The sequence below is a fragment of the Fulmarus glacialis genome, unplaced genomic scaffold, assembly GCF_000690835.1.
Source record: "Fulmarus glacialis isolate BGI_N327 unplaced genomic scaffold, ASM69083v1 scaffold25792, whole genome shotgun sequence".
NCBI classification, from domain to species: Eukaryota; Metazoa; Chordata; class Aves; order Procellariiformes; family Procellariidae; genus Fulmarus; species Fulmarus glacialis.
The window spans coordinates 571-13,623 of record NW_009196331.1 but is presented as its reverse complement, the minus strand read 5'-3'; the positions used below and the strand labels follow the sequence as shown (position 1 = coordinate 13,623).

General features: G+C 35.5%; 1 protein-coding gene across 1 annotated transcript; it reads left to right on the top strand.

Moving 5' to 3' along the window:
- Nucleotides 1-76: 76 nt before the first annotated feature.
- Nucleotides 77-12,273, top strand: LOC104072654 (circadian locomoter output cycles protein kaput-like; the record flags this gene model as incomplete). Its single annotated transcript, XM_009572177.1, has 7 exons — nt 77-136; nt 534-682; nt 5,005-5,096; nt 6,575-6,664; nt 8,147-8,267; nt 9,436-9,549; nt 12,151-12,273. Coding segments are annotated over 7 exons (749 nt in total), but the record flags the coding sequence as incomplete, so codon positions are not given.
- Nucleotides 12,274-13,053: the final 780 nt, after the last annotated feature.

The window sequence follows — 13,053 nt, the reverse complement described above, 5'->3', positions numbered from 1 at the left end:
CCCCCCTTCATTGTGATTGGACTGCACATGAGAGAAATTTTACATTCCAACATTTATTTCTTTTTGTTTCTTTCAGAAATGATGGAAGCATTTTTGATGGGCTGGTGGAAGAAGATGACAAAGATAAAGCAAAAAGGTAAGTTTTAAAGTTTTAAAGCTAAAAAATGTCTTATACTTGTACACTTGAACTTACCAGGGTGATTTCTAAACAATAAAAATGTGTTTCTTTTATATATAACCATATTACTCAACAGCATTTCTTTTACTGTTATTCTTCAGATATTTTGTATTTATAACTGTGGTTCGATGATTTGTAAAAGCTTTATTCCAAAGGCTTCGCTGCACCCCTCCGTGAGAAGGACGAAGCAACTCTTCAAAAATGGTGTCTGAGATATGGAGTAGGTGTTTTTGTGACAATTCTCACAGCAGAAATTCTTAAGGGGCTGTTTGCATCAGGAACCTGGCAGTAGTATGCAGCTTATTATAAGAAAGTTTCATAGTTGTTATAAAACATTTTCTGTTTTGTTTTTCAGAGTGTCTAGAAACAAGTCTGAAAAGAAACGTCGAGATCAGTTTAATGTACTTATCAAAGAGCTGGGTTCCATGCTTCCGGGTAATGCTCGGAAGATGGATAAATCCACTGTACTGCAGAAAAGCATTGACTTTTTACGGAAGCACAAAGGTAATTATCTGTAACAATTAAAAAAATTTGTAAATTCTTAACTTTTTAAAATGATTTCTACATAAAACATTAGCAGTTTTGCAGCTCCTTTAAGGAAATTGTCAAAAAAAAGTAAAGAGCTCATGAAGAAAGATATTCTTAAGATCATAATTTAGGTAGCAGAGATACAACTGTGTTTTTGCTAATGTTTTGCAAAAGCCAGTACTGATTTTTTTTGTCCCATAGTTGTCAAAGAAGTCAGTTTCATAAGGAGAAGCATTTATTTTTGAAAAAAACCTTGAGGTTTTTTGTTCTGGACCTAAAGGTCTGGATTTAAAGGATGGACGCCTTTAGAATACAGTTGCTTCATAAGGTGCAAGTTGTCAAAGTTTTGCTTCACAGGAAGACTGTGGATCCATTTCAGTGGAAGTATTTGCTGGAAGTACGTGCTGGAAGTACTTACTTTGATGTTTAGATAAAACTGGTTTGAACAGTTGGTTTGTCTCTCCAAGCTTCATATAAAGCAAGATAAATCACTGAAAAAGCTAGTCCAAGGGAACTTAATGCTCCCTCTCTTCGTGTCAGGTATCTACACAGCTATCTGCTTTAACAAAGATGGTAAGGCGATAGGGCATTGTGGTTTCCAGCAAGTGTTATTGGGTAGGCTGTTTGATGAGAGAGGGTGGCATGCAGTGGGCATACAAACCAGGAGCATGGGCATTTTCTTTTTCCTTTTGGCTGGGAAAAAAACCCAGAAAATCTATAAATGCTTTTAGCTGAACTTTCTAATTTTCAGACATATCTGCTGATGTATAAGCCAATGAGTGTGTGTTTGTTGTTTTGTAAAGTGTCATGCGAAATGTCAAAACGATGAATGTCTTTGAACATCCTTGCTATGTTTTGTTTCTCTGGTTGTTTGTACCAGCTGATGGTGGGATGTACCCAGATATGTTGTACTGAAGTTCATTACAGATCGTTATTTCTGTCACGAAAAAATTCTTCCACCAAATGTACACTTATTTATGGCTGTTTGATATTTATGTATATAAAAAATCCCTGTTCCTGCTCCTACACTTGTTCTTAATATGGCACCTTGTGGTTCACACTCCCAAAAGGCAGAGTAAAAATTCAAGAAAATGAACTCTTTCGCTAGTTAACCCGTTTCCCTGAGTAATTTCTGAGCATGCATACTAAATAGAAAGCAGTAGGGACAAAAGAAGCAGCTACAAGTTTATAAAATAAAATAAGTAAAGCTATTAAATAGATGGATAGGTATGTATTTATCAACAGTATGTGTGTCAATTTAAGGTATGTTAAGGTATGACAAATATTTTTCCATACCCTAGCATGTTTATTACATTAGTGTTATGGTTTAAGGAGCACCAGATGTGTACTGAATAGTGCCATTAAAAGGCTAAACATAACAATTAAAATGGAAAGGGAGGAATAATTTGTGTGAGAATTCATAGGTTTGGGGTTTTTTTGCCAATTAAGTATTGATTATGCTGTTTTAATTCTTTGAGACACGTTTGTCTCATAACAGAAAGAAAAGCAGTATGAAGGCTCCTTTTCTGTAGAAGTCAGTTCTATAGGTTCTAAGGCCTTTGTGAAAATTGGTTGTTTCAAAATCACTTTATCTTGTGTTGATGATTCTTATCATAAAATACAGAGTGTAGAATGAAAATGTGTGTTAGCCAGCCAGCAGCACCAGTCATGCTTTTTTCTTCAAAGTGCTTTCTGAGATTTTTTTTTTTTTAAATTATTGTTATTTTTTATTTTTTTAGGATAAAGGGGAAAAAAGCACCTCTGGAGATGGGTGCCTTTTAGGGCATGGCACTTTGGTCCTTCACCTGGTGGGACAGAGTGCAGCTTTGTGTGACTGCATATATTGTATTAAGGTCTCTAAATCTCTGGCTGACAGTGCTTACTAGCATTGCTCTGCACTGGTTTACATTAGAATATTTTGGACAAAATGTTGGCAAAGGTCAGAAGCATATTTTGCCTCCTGAGGTGCTTGGATCTGTTACAATAGAGCAGAGTGACCCTAGCAATAAATGAATTGTTCAGTGCTTATTAGCTGCTTTATTGTTGAAAATCCTACTGTGTTCAGCCACCAGGTTTTGATTAACTGCATTGCTTCTGGTTCTTTCTGGACCATTTCCACATCAGCCAGACTTGGTATTCTGGCAGCAGTTCCAGATGAACTATCTGAGCTGGTTATTGGCCAGTGTGAATTCTGTTTCTCATTGGGAAAAAACAGCAGGCTAAACACACTGAAATTATATTACTGAGAGCTTCTCCTTGGCTAATACTACCTATCATCTTCCTTTGAATTTGTAAACAAGGAATTTTTGAAAATTATGAAATACTGAAGAATTTCACTGCTTATAATTACAACTAGTAGACTGATATTCATACAACCCACAGATAAACGCTACAGATCTTGGCCCAGCTGGCAATTTCTTTTGAGGATGCTCAGTGCTGATGCAGGGTTGCTTCAGATCCAGGATTTGAAGACTGGAGTTTAATGTGCAGGTTTGGTTATGCTCCTCTGTGTGGTATCTAGCTCAGGAACATGACCTCAGTGCCATTTATCTTTGAAATGAATTTATCTTTGAATGCAACCTTTTGTCAGAATTTTTAGGCATTTCTCTGAAGTTACCAAATGGAACAAGTTCTTTCCATGTTACTTTGGCTCTGTTTTCCAATATCATACTTGTTGTTCTAATTACGGGAAGTGTAAAAGAACACCTGTACTTGTGGTAAGATAATTCAGAATGGTTCGTTAAAGGCATGAACTTAAGCTTTTATTTAGTATAGATCCTTTCTATTGCAGCAGCCAGACTGACCTTTTTTTTTTTTAATTCTGAAGTAGGATGGTTATATGGACCAGAATGAGCCAATGAATCAGACTTTCCAGTTCTAAAGTGGAGATTATCTGTGTCCTGTCGACTGAATGCACTAATTTCCTTGAATATTGCCTCTATTTTGGTGGCAGAAGTTTTCATTTTCGTGTCCTTTGACTTTCCCCTCAGTGTTCAATATATTTGTTCTGACTGAAAAGTTAGATTTAGGGTTATACTTAGGTTGTCTTTGTTCTCCAGCCCACTTTTACTGCTCTGTGATACCATTTCAAAACAGATAGCAAAAGCCTGATCAATTTATGTCTTTTGTGAGATCTGATCATTGGAGATTTTGGTCTGTCTTATTTGTTGATATTTTTTTCCCCTCTCCTTGCGGCACTCCACTTCTTGCCAGTTTCTTGAATGACGTTGCTGTTGTTTACTGTTCCTTTAGTTAAGTCTAAAGCATTTTTGTAGTTTTCCCCCTTCAGTCTGGGAACCAAAATTCTGAACTGTTCCAGCCCTTTGCGTATTTAACTCAATTCCAGGTTTTCTGTGCTCTCTGAGCCATCTTAACTAACAAACTAGCTTACGGCCTTTGTACAGACTTGTCCTTTAGAAATCAAAAGCCTTAAAGAAATGGTTTGGTTCTTTCAGTTCATCTAAAAACTTGATTCACAATTACTTGTTCAAGGTTGTTCTCAGAACTTCTGTAATGCCTTTGTTACTCATCAAAACTGAAGTACTACGCGGTCTTGCTTCTTGTTATTTCAGTTATCAATTGGTAAGGAAGCATCAGCTTTCAGAAGCTGGGGTCTCGTTTTGCTTAGCAGCCATTGTTTCTCTCACCTATGTATGGGAAGTTAATCTATGTGTTTCTCTACAGGAGTCCTACAGGAATCTCTGTTCAAAATTCATCTCTGTGTACGAATTGGACAGTAATTCTGCAGTGGAGTCTGTCATAAAGCTCTTAACAGTGTTGAAAAACTGCTCTTTTTTTAATGTAACCTTATTTCTTTACAGAAAAGAGTGGAAAGAAGAGAAAGGACAGTGACAATTTTTAGTGCAAAGGTTACAATGACCGGGATTGGCCAAGATACTTGAGGATTAGGCATTTTAATGACCTAAACTGATCAGGAATTTTGGCTTTCTAAATCTTTGAAAACAACACTCTCAATAAAACATTTCATTATAGTCTCAGAGGAAAGAGTATTTTTCCATTGTCAAAATCCATTACTTACTGTCATTAACTTCAGCATTACCTTGAAGTCTGGCAGGACTATAGCACAAACTGGTAGAAGGAAAGAGAAGACAGATCTAATTATGACATAGGGTAGAAGACGTATTTTCTTTTAAGGAACAACATCTATATGTAATGAATGAACAACAGAGGAGACTGGAGAACTTTCTGCTGTTGCCTACTGTGTATGTGTAGCTCAGTGGGAAAATGATGGCTTTTGGAAGTGTGAATCCTTATATTGTATATATGTTTGATTGTAGAAATTACTGCACAATCAGATGCCAGTGAGATTCGACAGGACTGGAAACCAACATTCCTTAGTAATGAAGAGTTCACACAGTTAATGTTAGAGGTATTTTATTTCTGTTTTTCTGGGGGTAGAATATTTCTTCACAGGGAGCCATTCCATAATGAAATTTCTCAGTTCGATAACATAACTTTTTATTTTTGTATTTTAATTGTAACTATACGTTTTCATGAAGATAAACAGTCAAAATTCGTATGTATGCAGTGTAGTTCAAAACAGTTTTTCTTTTAACTGCATTTTCCATTACATAAAACATCATAACAGAGCAAGTCCACAAATGAACATATTTACTGTAAAGTGGATATTTTAAATTATCAACATAAGGAAGGTACTAGTTAAATAAAGAATTGTTATGCATAAATTAAAATTTTAATTATAAAAAAAGGCTCAACGCATCCATGTAACCTGGGAGCAATAAAGTGTTTGATTTTTTTGCTTATTACACATTCCAAAAATGGTGCATGAGCATTACTTTGCTAAAGAAGATTACATAAATAGGTGGATTACTACTAGAAATAAACTTTCAGTATAAGCTATCATTTCCTTGGAAATGAGGATAAGTCATTTGTATCTTGTTAGTGAAACGATTTCTAATAATAGGTAAATGAAAAATGTTAAAGTGCATGAACAAGCACTTTTTATTTTTATTCCATAGTTAAACCTTTTCTTTGAGGCACAGATTTAAAAAGTAAAAAGTTCTGATTTTCTGTACTTAAAAAATTTTCAAAAAATCCTCTGTGGTGAATTTGCATATTTTTTCCAACAAGTTAGTGAAGTAGTTGCTTCTGTTTCTCAAGGTTTTTTGTAGCTGTTTTTCGTGTTTCTCAAGTCCTCTTACAAAATATGTCTGCAACTACTGACTGTAAAGCTAGAACAATATGATAGAAGAAATTTTTTCAAAGATGTGAGCTTTAAAATTTCCTATTTAGAAATGCAGTTCTGTCATGCTTTTATGTTTGGTAGTGTTCAACTACAAGATAGTTCTGTTATGTTCAGTGGCAATAAGTTTGAGTTAAGTAGAAGATAAGGCAGTCGGAACTGTATCTCACAGTTTTCAAGTGTCAATAAAATCTTGCTACAAGTTTCTTTTTTTGAGATTGGGGATGTGGAGATTTTAAATACTGAAATTCATTGATTTCACCACCTCTTTTACTTGTTCTTCCCTAGTTTTTCCACCTCTTCTTACTTTTGTCTCTAGCTCATTTTTCTGAGTTTTCTGATGTTTAAAATGGTGATGGAATTAAAAATATCGGGCGGGCAGAGTGGGAGGTGGGGGAAACAGTGGCTAGCTGTATATGGACTTGCTTCTGAAACCACAGATTATTAAGAACAGAACAGTATGGGAATTGTAATGCTCGTAGTGTAAAAGCAAGACTAAGAAGTTTTAGTAGTGAAAGGCATTCTCATTTTTATAATAAACTAAACTTACATTGGTCTAAATTATTTTCCGTGTTGAATATAGCTTAACATTTTTAATATGCTCTGTTTCTTTTTATTTAACTGCCCATTATGTTTAATTTCAGGCTCTTGATGGTTTTTTTTTAGCAATTATGACAGATGGAAATATAATATATGTGTCTGAAAGTATAACTCCCTTACTTGAACATTTGCCAGTAAGTACAAATTGCTTTCAGTAACATGTCAGTTTGTCTATGGATGGGGTTCTGCTATGAGTACTAATTAATCGTTAGCCTTTTTGGCATTATAGAACAGATCTATGCTTTGTTTTAATGCTTCTGCTTTTTCTTCAGCACAACTCCTTCCTACTGGTCTGTCTCCTATATTAAATGTTTCCTTTGGAAATACAGAATGCAGTTGGCACTCTGTTAGGCAGGATTATGAAGTGCCAGGCTAGCATCAGTTTCTCTTTAACATAGCTGAAATAACACAGTTGACTGCAGGAGACCCTTTAGAGTTCATGCCTGTCACAGCCTCTACGTGAGTCAGAAGAGTATTGCTAAAGAGCTATATCCTTGGAATTTTTTTAAACTACTTTTTTACTCCTTTCTTTTCAAAGAACTCTTGTAAGAAATACATTGCTGCTGGTTCTGCTTTTTAAGCTAGGTATATACTTCGGGTTTTATCACATTCACTCATCTTTAATCCTGTGGCATTGCTCACTGGTAAATTTAACATTCTGCTTTTTAAAGTTACCTTTGAATAATGTTATTCTGAAGTGAGGCAAATTAGTACTCAAAAATGCAAACAATTGATGAGTGAAACAGTGAGTTCTTTTCTAGAAGAGAAGGACAAGTTATTGTTAAAGGCTAGTTGTCTTACTGTGATAAGAGTATTTTGTAAAACTTGGAGTGGCATATTTAAAAAATGATTCTGCAAAACACAAATTCCCCTAAGGTATGCATGATATCAGCCTGAGAATTTTGAAAAATGTACAGGTACTTGTGATTTAAAAAAAAAAAGTAGAATTTACCAAGTTCTCAGAGGCACATTTGTTCTTTGCTTTTAGGTGTGATTTATACATTCTAAACATACATTCTATGATCCTTTTCTGAATACTTAATCGAATGCATTTATGCATATAATCAGTTGTTCAGTTGTTCAATTTTATAGCATTCATCTTTATTGTTCCCAGTTTTGTGTACATTGTTGCAGAACTGATTATAAAATGTATTTATAAAATCAATTGCAATCAGATAAAATTATTGGTAACATAATAACCTATATGATGTAGGGAGGGGCTGTCTTTTGTTCCAAGATATCATTTCAATGTATTGGATGCCACCAACGGGTTACAGTGCCCTAGAACAACACCCTATAATTTCTAATTAAAATGCTCCTTTACTTGGAATTGTTGCATCCCAGGGAGGTTAATACAAGCGCCATTGTACTTTAATGTGTTACGTATGTCTGTTATGTTCATGGTGTTTTTCATTAAATGGTTTGCAGTGTCAAAATTAAGACAGATCAAAGTGAGATTTTTTTCTTGCAAAATATTCATGTGTATTCCAGCAGGTGGCTTTGTTGAGTCAGTAATGTTCTTCTGAATTGTGGAATTGTTTTGCATTAAAATAGTAGGCTTTGTGACATTGTATGTCTTGCATTAATTTAATGCTTATTAAATCTTTTTCTTTCAGTCTGATCTTGTGGATCAGAGTGTATTTAATTTTATCCCAGAGGGGGAACATTCAGAAATTTATAAAATATTGTCTTCTCATCTGCTGGAAAGTGATTCATTGACACCAGAATACTTAAAATGTAAGTAGTTATTGCGGGTTAACCCTGGTAGGCAGCTCAGCCCCAGACAGCCGTTCACTCACTCCCCCCAGTGGGATGGGGAAAGAATCAGAAGGGTAAAAGTGAGAAAACTTGGGGGTTGAGATAAAAACAGTTTAATAGGTAAAGCAAAAGCCACGTGCACAAGCAAAGTGAAATAAGGAATTAATTCGCTACTTCCTATCGGCAGGCAGGTGTTTAGCCATTTCCAGGAAAGCAGGGCTCCATCATATGTAATGGTTACTTGGGAAGACAAATGCCATAAGCACAAATGTCTCCCCCTTCCTCCTTCTTTCCCCAGCTTATATTGCTGAGCACAATGTCCTATGGTATGGGATATCCCTTAGGTCAACTAAGGGATAGTTGTGTCCCCTCCCAGCTTCTTGTGCACCCCCAGCCTACTTGCTGGCGGGGCAGTGTGAGAAACAGAAAAGGCCTTTGCACTGTGTAAGCACTGCTCAGCAATAGCTAACACATCCCTGTGTTATCAGTGCTGGTTTAGTCACAAATCCAAAACACAGCACTGTATGAGCTGCTATGAAGAAAATGAACTCTATCCCAGATGAAACCAGTACGATAGTTGTGTTAAAAATAATCTGCTTTGTATTGCATGTTATCAGTTCTTTTCCTCCAGTGTTATTTAAGCAGAAACATTCGGGTGAGCCCTGAAGAAGCACTTTTTTGTGTTTGTTTCCCCCCTCCCCGAAGAGTAAAATTTTCAGCGTTGCATTGCATTTCACTCTGTGACTTTCCCATGTATTAGAAATGTTTGTCTTGTTTGTATAGCTTCTATTTAGATGGTTGTAGCAGTAGGCAAGAATAAAAACATAGCAGCCTAATGGGTTTTGGAAGTGCCTGCTTTAGTAAACTTAAATTTAGGGCAGCTGCTTCTTTAAAATAGCTCTAGTTTTCAGGGGTTTTCTATGTCATTAGCATTCAGGCCCTTCATGCACCAATTCTAAAGGAGTTCTGCTCTTCTTTAGGTTAGTTAATATCACACTGGTTAAAAGCAGATGCTGTAGCCATTTGTAATCACAACACTTACAGTATCTCATTAAGTATGCAGCTTAATTATTCCTGCGTTACATTTCATGTTGCCTGTGTGCTTCATCAAACATGTAGCCTATTAATTTGTTTATTCTTTTCTCAGCAAAAAATCAACTAGAATTCTGTTGCCATATGCTGCGAGGAACAATAGATCCAAAAGAGCAACCTACATATGAATATGTAAAATTTATAGGAAATTTCAAGTGTTTGAATAACGGTAAGTCATTTCAGTGATGTTAGAGTGGAATACTTAGGCAGCTTCACAGCTAAACAGGCTTGGGACCATTGTGCAAAACTTAACGATGGACTAAAATCAGTCTTCCAGAAGAAAAGCTTGAAGGAGAGTTATATCACTTCTATATTGTTTTAATGAAAAAGAAGGAGAACTGCTATCAGGTATTACAGGTCTGTGCGTTTGAATGCAAAATGTAGTAATTATGCTTAATGCTTTCCATTAAAGAAAACTGGTATCTTGTAAAACATTTTTAAAAGAATGTAAGAGAAATTTAAGCAAATGCTTCAAAATAAAGAGCCTGAATTTAGTTAAGTGTAATCCATACTTAAGCAGGTGACTAAGTAACTTGAAGATCAGTGGTACTGAGTACCTGCAGTTCTCATGCAGTGAGCTGGGAAGTAAAATGTAGGTTTCCCCTCCCCAGTTCAATTCTCTGCTTTCACTGACAGGAGTTACCACTCAGATGAGTGGATGGGCCGGTACAGTTTTCCGCACTGAGTTCCTTCTCCCTTCCATGGAAGTTATTTTTATTAATTACATACTAATTTTATTCCTCTGTACTACATCTCTAATCTGTTTGGCCAGCCTGTGCTGACTGTTTACTTGAGCAGCGTGTTATTTGGTCAGCCAGACAAATGGGTTGTACAGCGTGGTCAGTAGTAGATCTTCATAAAGATCAGCCCCAAAGATATTATCAAAACCAGTATCTTTAAAAAAACCTATGGTTTTTTATGTGATACCAGTATTTTTCTCACAAAATGGGGAGTGGTTGAGTCTTAGTGCCAAATGCAGGTGTGTAATATTATAGGAAAGACAAGAAACAGGCCTGAAAAGGCCAAATATGGTGCTAGTCTTGGAAAGAGGAGCAGTTGGGAAACTGCAGACCTATCGGTTGCAATTCAATATTGGGAAATATTCCAGAACAAATAATTATACTATATGTGAGCTTCAGGAAGCTAGCAAGAAATTGAATAGCAACCATTGTGGATTTTTCAGGTAGAAATAGCATCAAATCAATGCAGTTTCCTCTACCAAAGGGTAACACACTGTGTGGATAAGAGGACAAAGCACAAATAAATGATTAACTTTTTTAATATGCTTTTGACGGTTATCATATTCTATTCTCACAAACATGTGAGGGAAGCACATATTAATTGAAATTGCTGGAGAGTAGCTGCAGAAACTGGTTGGAAAGGTTACCAATGTTCACCGTCAAAGTTTTCATGGACGACTTCTGGATTTGATCGGTATTTTCATTAATGTTATGAATAATGGCACATACTTTGCAGTCATGAAATGATGCAAGAACACTAAAAACAAGATAAGAATTCAGCCCCAAATTTAGAAAATAAATTATTTTGGGGGAAAAAAAAACCCAGACAAATTGACTGAAAACAAATGCAAGTTACTACATTTAGGAAACACAAACTATATGAACACGGGAAAAGGTTACAGTCAGCTAGATAGCAGTCCTTTAGAAAAAGGAGTTAGTGTGGAATGTAAATTGAACATGACCAAATCACCATGACCAATCACCAAATTGTAAAAATGCAAAAGCCATTCTAAAATACAGTCTAAACCACATGAAATAATCCCACTGCACTTCTTAGCACCCATATGTCCTCATCCAGTTTTTGGTGCTCTTTGTTGGGAGTAAGTAAAGCAGTTGGAGAGAGTTCAGAATAGAGCAATGAAAGCAATCAGAAATTTAAAAAACTAACTTACAAGGCAAAATAAACTCTGAAGAACAAAGGAGAAGGGATAAGGTAAAGAGGAAGGAAATTACTTGTTTTCTTTCTGATGGGAAGAGCAAGGAGCTGTAAGCTCAAATTACATAGAGAAACTTCACTAGAAGTTCTGATCTAGAGTTGAACTAAAACCAGTTAGGCTTGGAAGAGCCTGACAGCATTTTGGAGACACCGTCATTAGAGCTTAGTAAAGATAAACTAAATTGATATCTGCTGGAAATGAAAGATAAGGTTAATCTGTTTTGAGGTCTAGTCCATCCTTTGCCCCCTTATGATTCCATCCATCTCTGTGATTCAGTAAGTGGAATTTGTTTGTTCTCAGCTTGGTGTCCTGATTCTTCCACATACATAATTGTTGTGCCTTTGACTGTTTTGTTTCTCAGTTTTGTCTTCAGCTTGTGTTGTTTGAATGTGATGGAAGCCTAGAAGAGAAATACTTACCTCAGAGTTCAAAAGAAAAAGTTAGCAAAAGCTGGTACAAAAGAGAAACTTTAAAGATATTTTTGAAGAAGATGTATTCCAGTCATTTTTAGTAGTTACCAAGAAGGATTAGAATTGTTAGTAGTTTCTTAAAACTGCTTTGTCACAGATAATATCATGTTAACTGTAATTTTAATTCTTTGAGAAAGTTACTTGATGGTGTGTTCCCATTACTATTGTACAACTATTCCTGTGCATATATGTGTATATATTATATGTAGCATTTTTCTTAATGCATGTTAAGTTATAAGCAAACCATATAGATAAATATTGGGCCTTTTGTCTTCTGATATTGCTGCCATTTTCCTACATGCTTATATTGTAATCTGTATTGACCTCATCTATCTTCCTTCAGTTCCCAACTCAGCGCACAACGGTTTTGAAGGAACTATTCAGCGGTCGCACCGGCCTTTATATGAAGACAAAGTTTGCTTTGTAGCCACAGTTAGATTAGCTACCCCTCAATTTATCAAGGTATGTACAAATGAAATCACTTTCATATCATTTTAAAATGTACTCTGAACAGGAAAACTTCAGAGAGAGTGCACACAACTTTTCAAATACTATTAATGAAACCCATAAGGCATTTTATTATATGAAACTGAAAATGTCTGTCTTTCTTACTTCACATACAAATAGGTTATGCAAGTGTCAAATGAAGTTGCTATGGCGACTGCCATTTCTAAATACTCATATAAAATAGTGATATGCAAGAAAATAATTTAGAAGTCCATAGGAATATAATTCACTCAGTTTAACTTAAACACAATGAAAGATAACATAGATTCCACTTTCACTGGAAAAATGAATAATTTTAGTTGACACTTGGATGTGAATGTGAACTTTATGCTGCTGATGATCTTGCTGTAGTTTGACAGAGAAGCAAATCTTTTAGGGCTTAATGAAAGCTTGAATTATTTGTCAGCAACTGAGAGTCAGGTTTGAGGTAATAGAGATCTTCCGTTTTGTTTCAGTATTGTTTGTTATTCAGTAACTCAGTTGTTTCAAGAGAACATTTTGCTTAACTGCTCATGCACAGTGAAGATATCTTTACAAGTTTAGAATTGGATATGTGTTTGAAATTTATAGACTTTACTAAGTATAATCCTGTTCCTCACCAAAATGAATCAAAATAAATATTCAGGATACAGTATCGGATAGTCTGTGGTTGTGATATAGGTTATATGTTTTCTACAAAGGTATTAATCAACGTACAGGATAGTCTACTATGGAACATTTGTTCTTACAATTCAGTTGT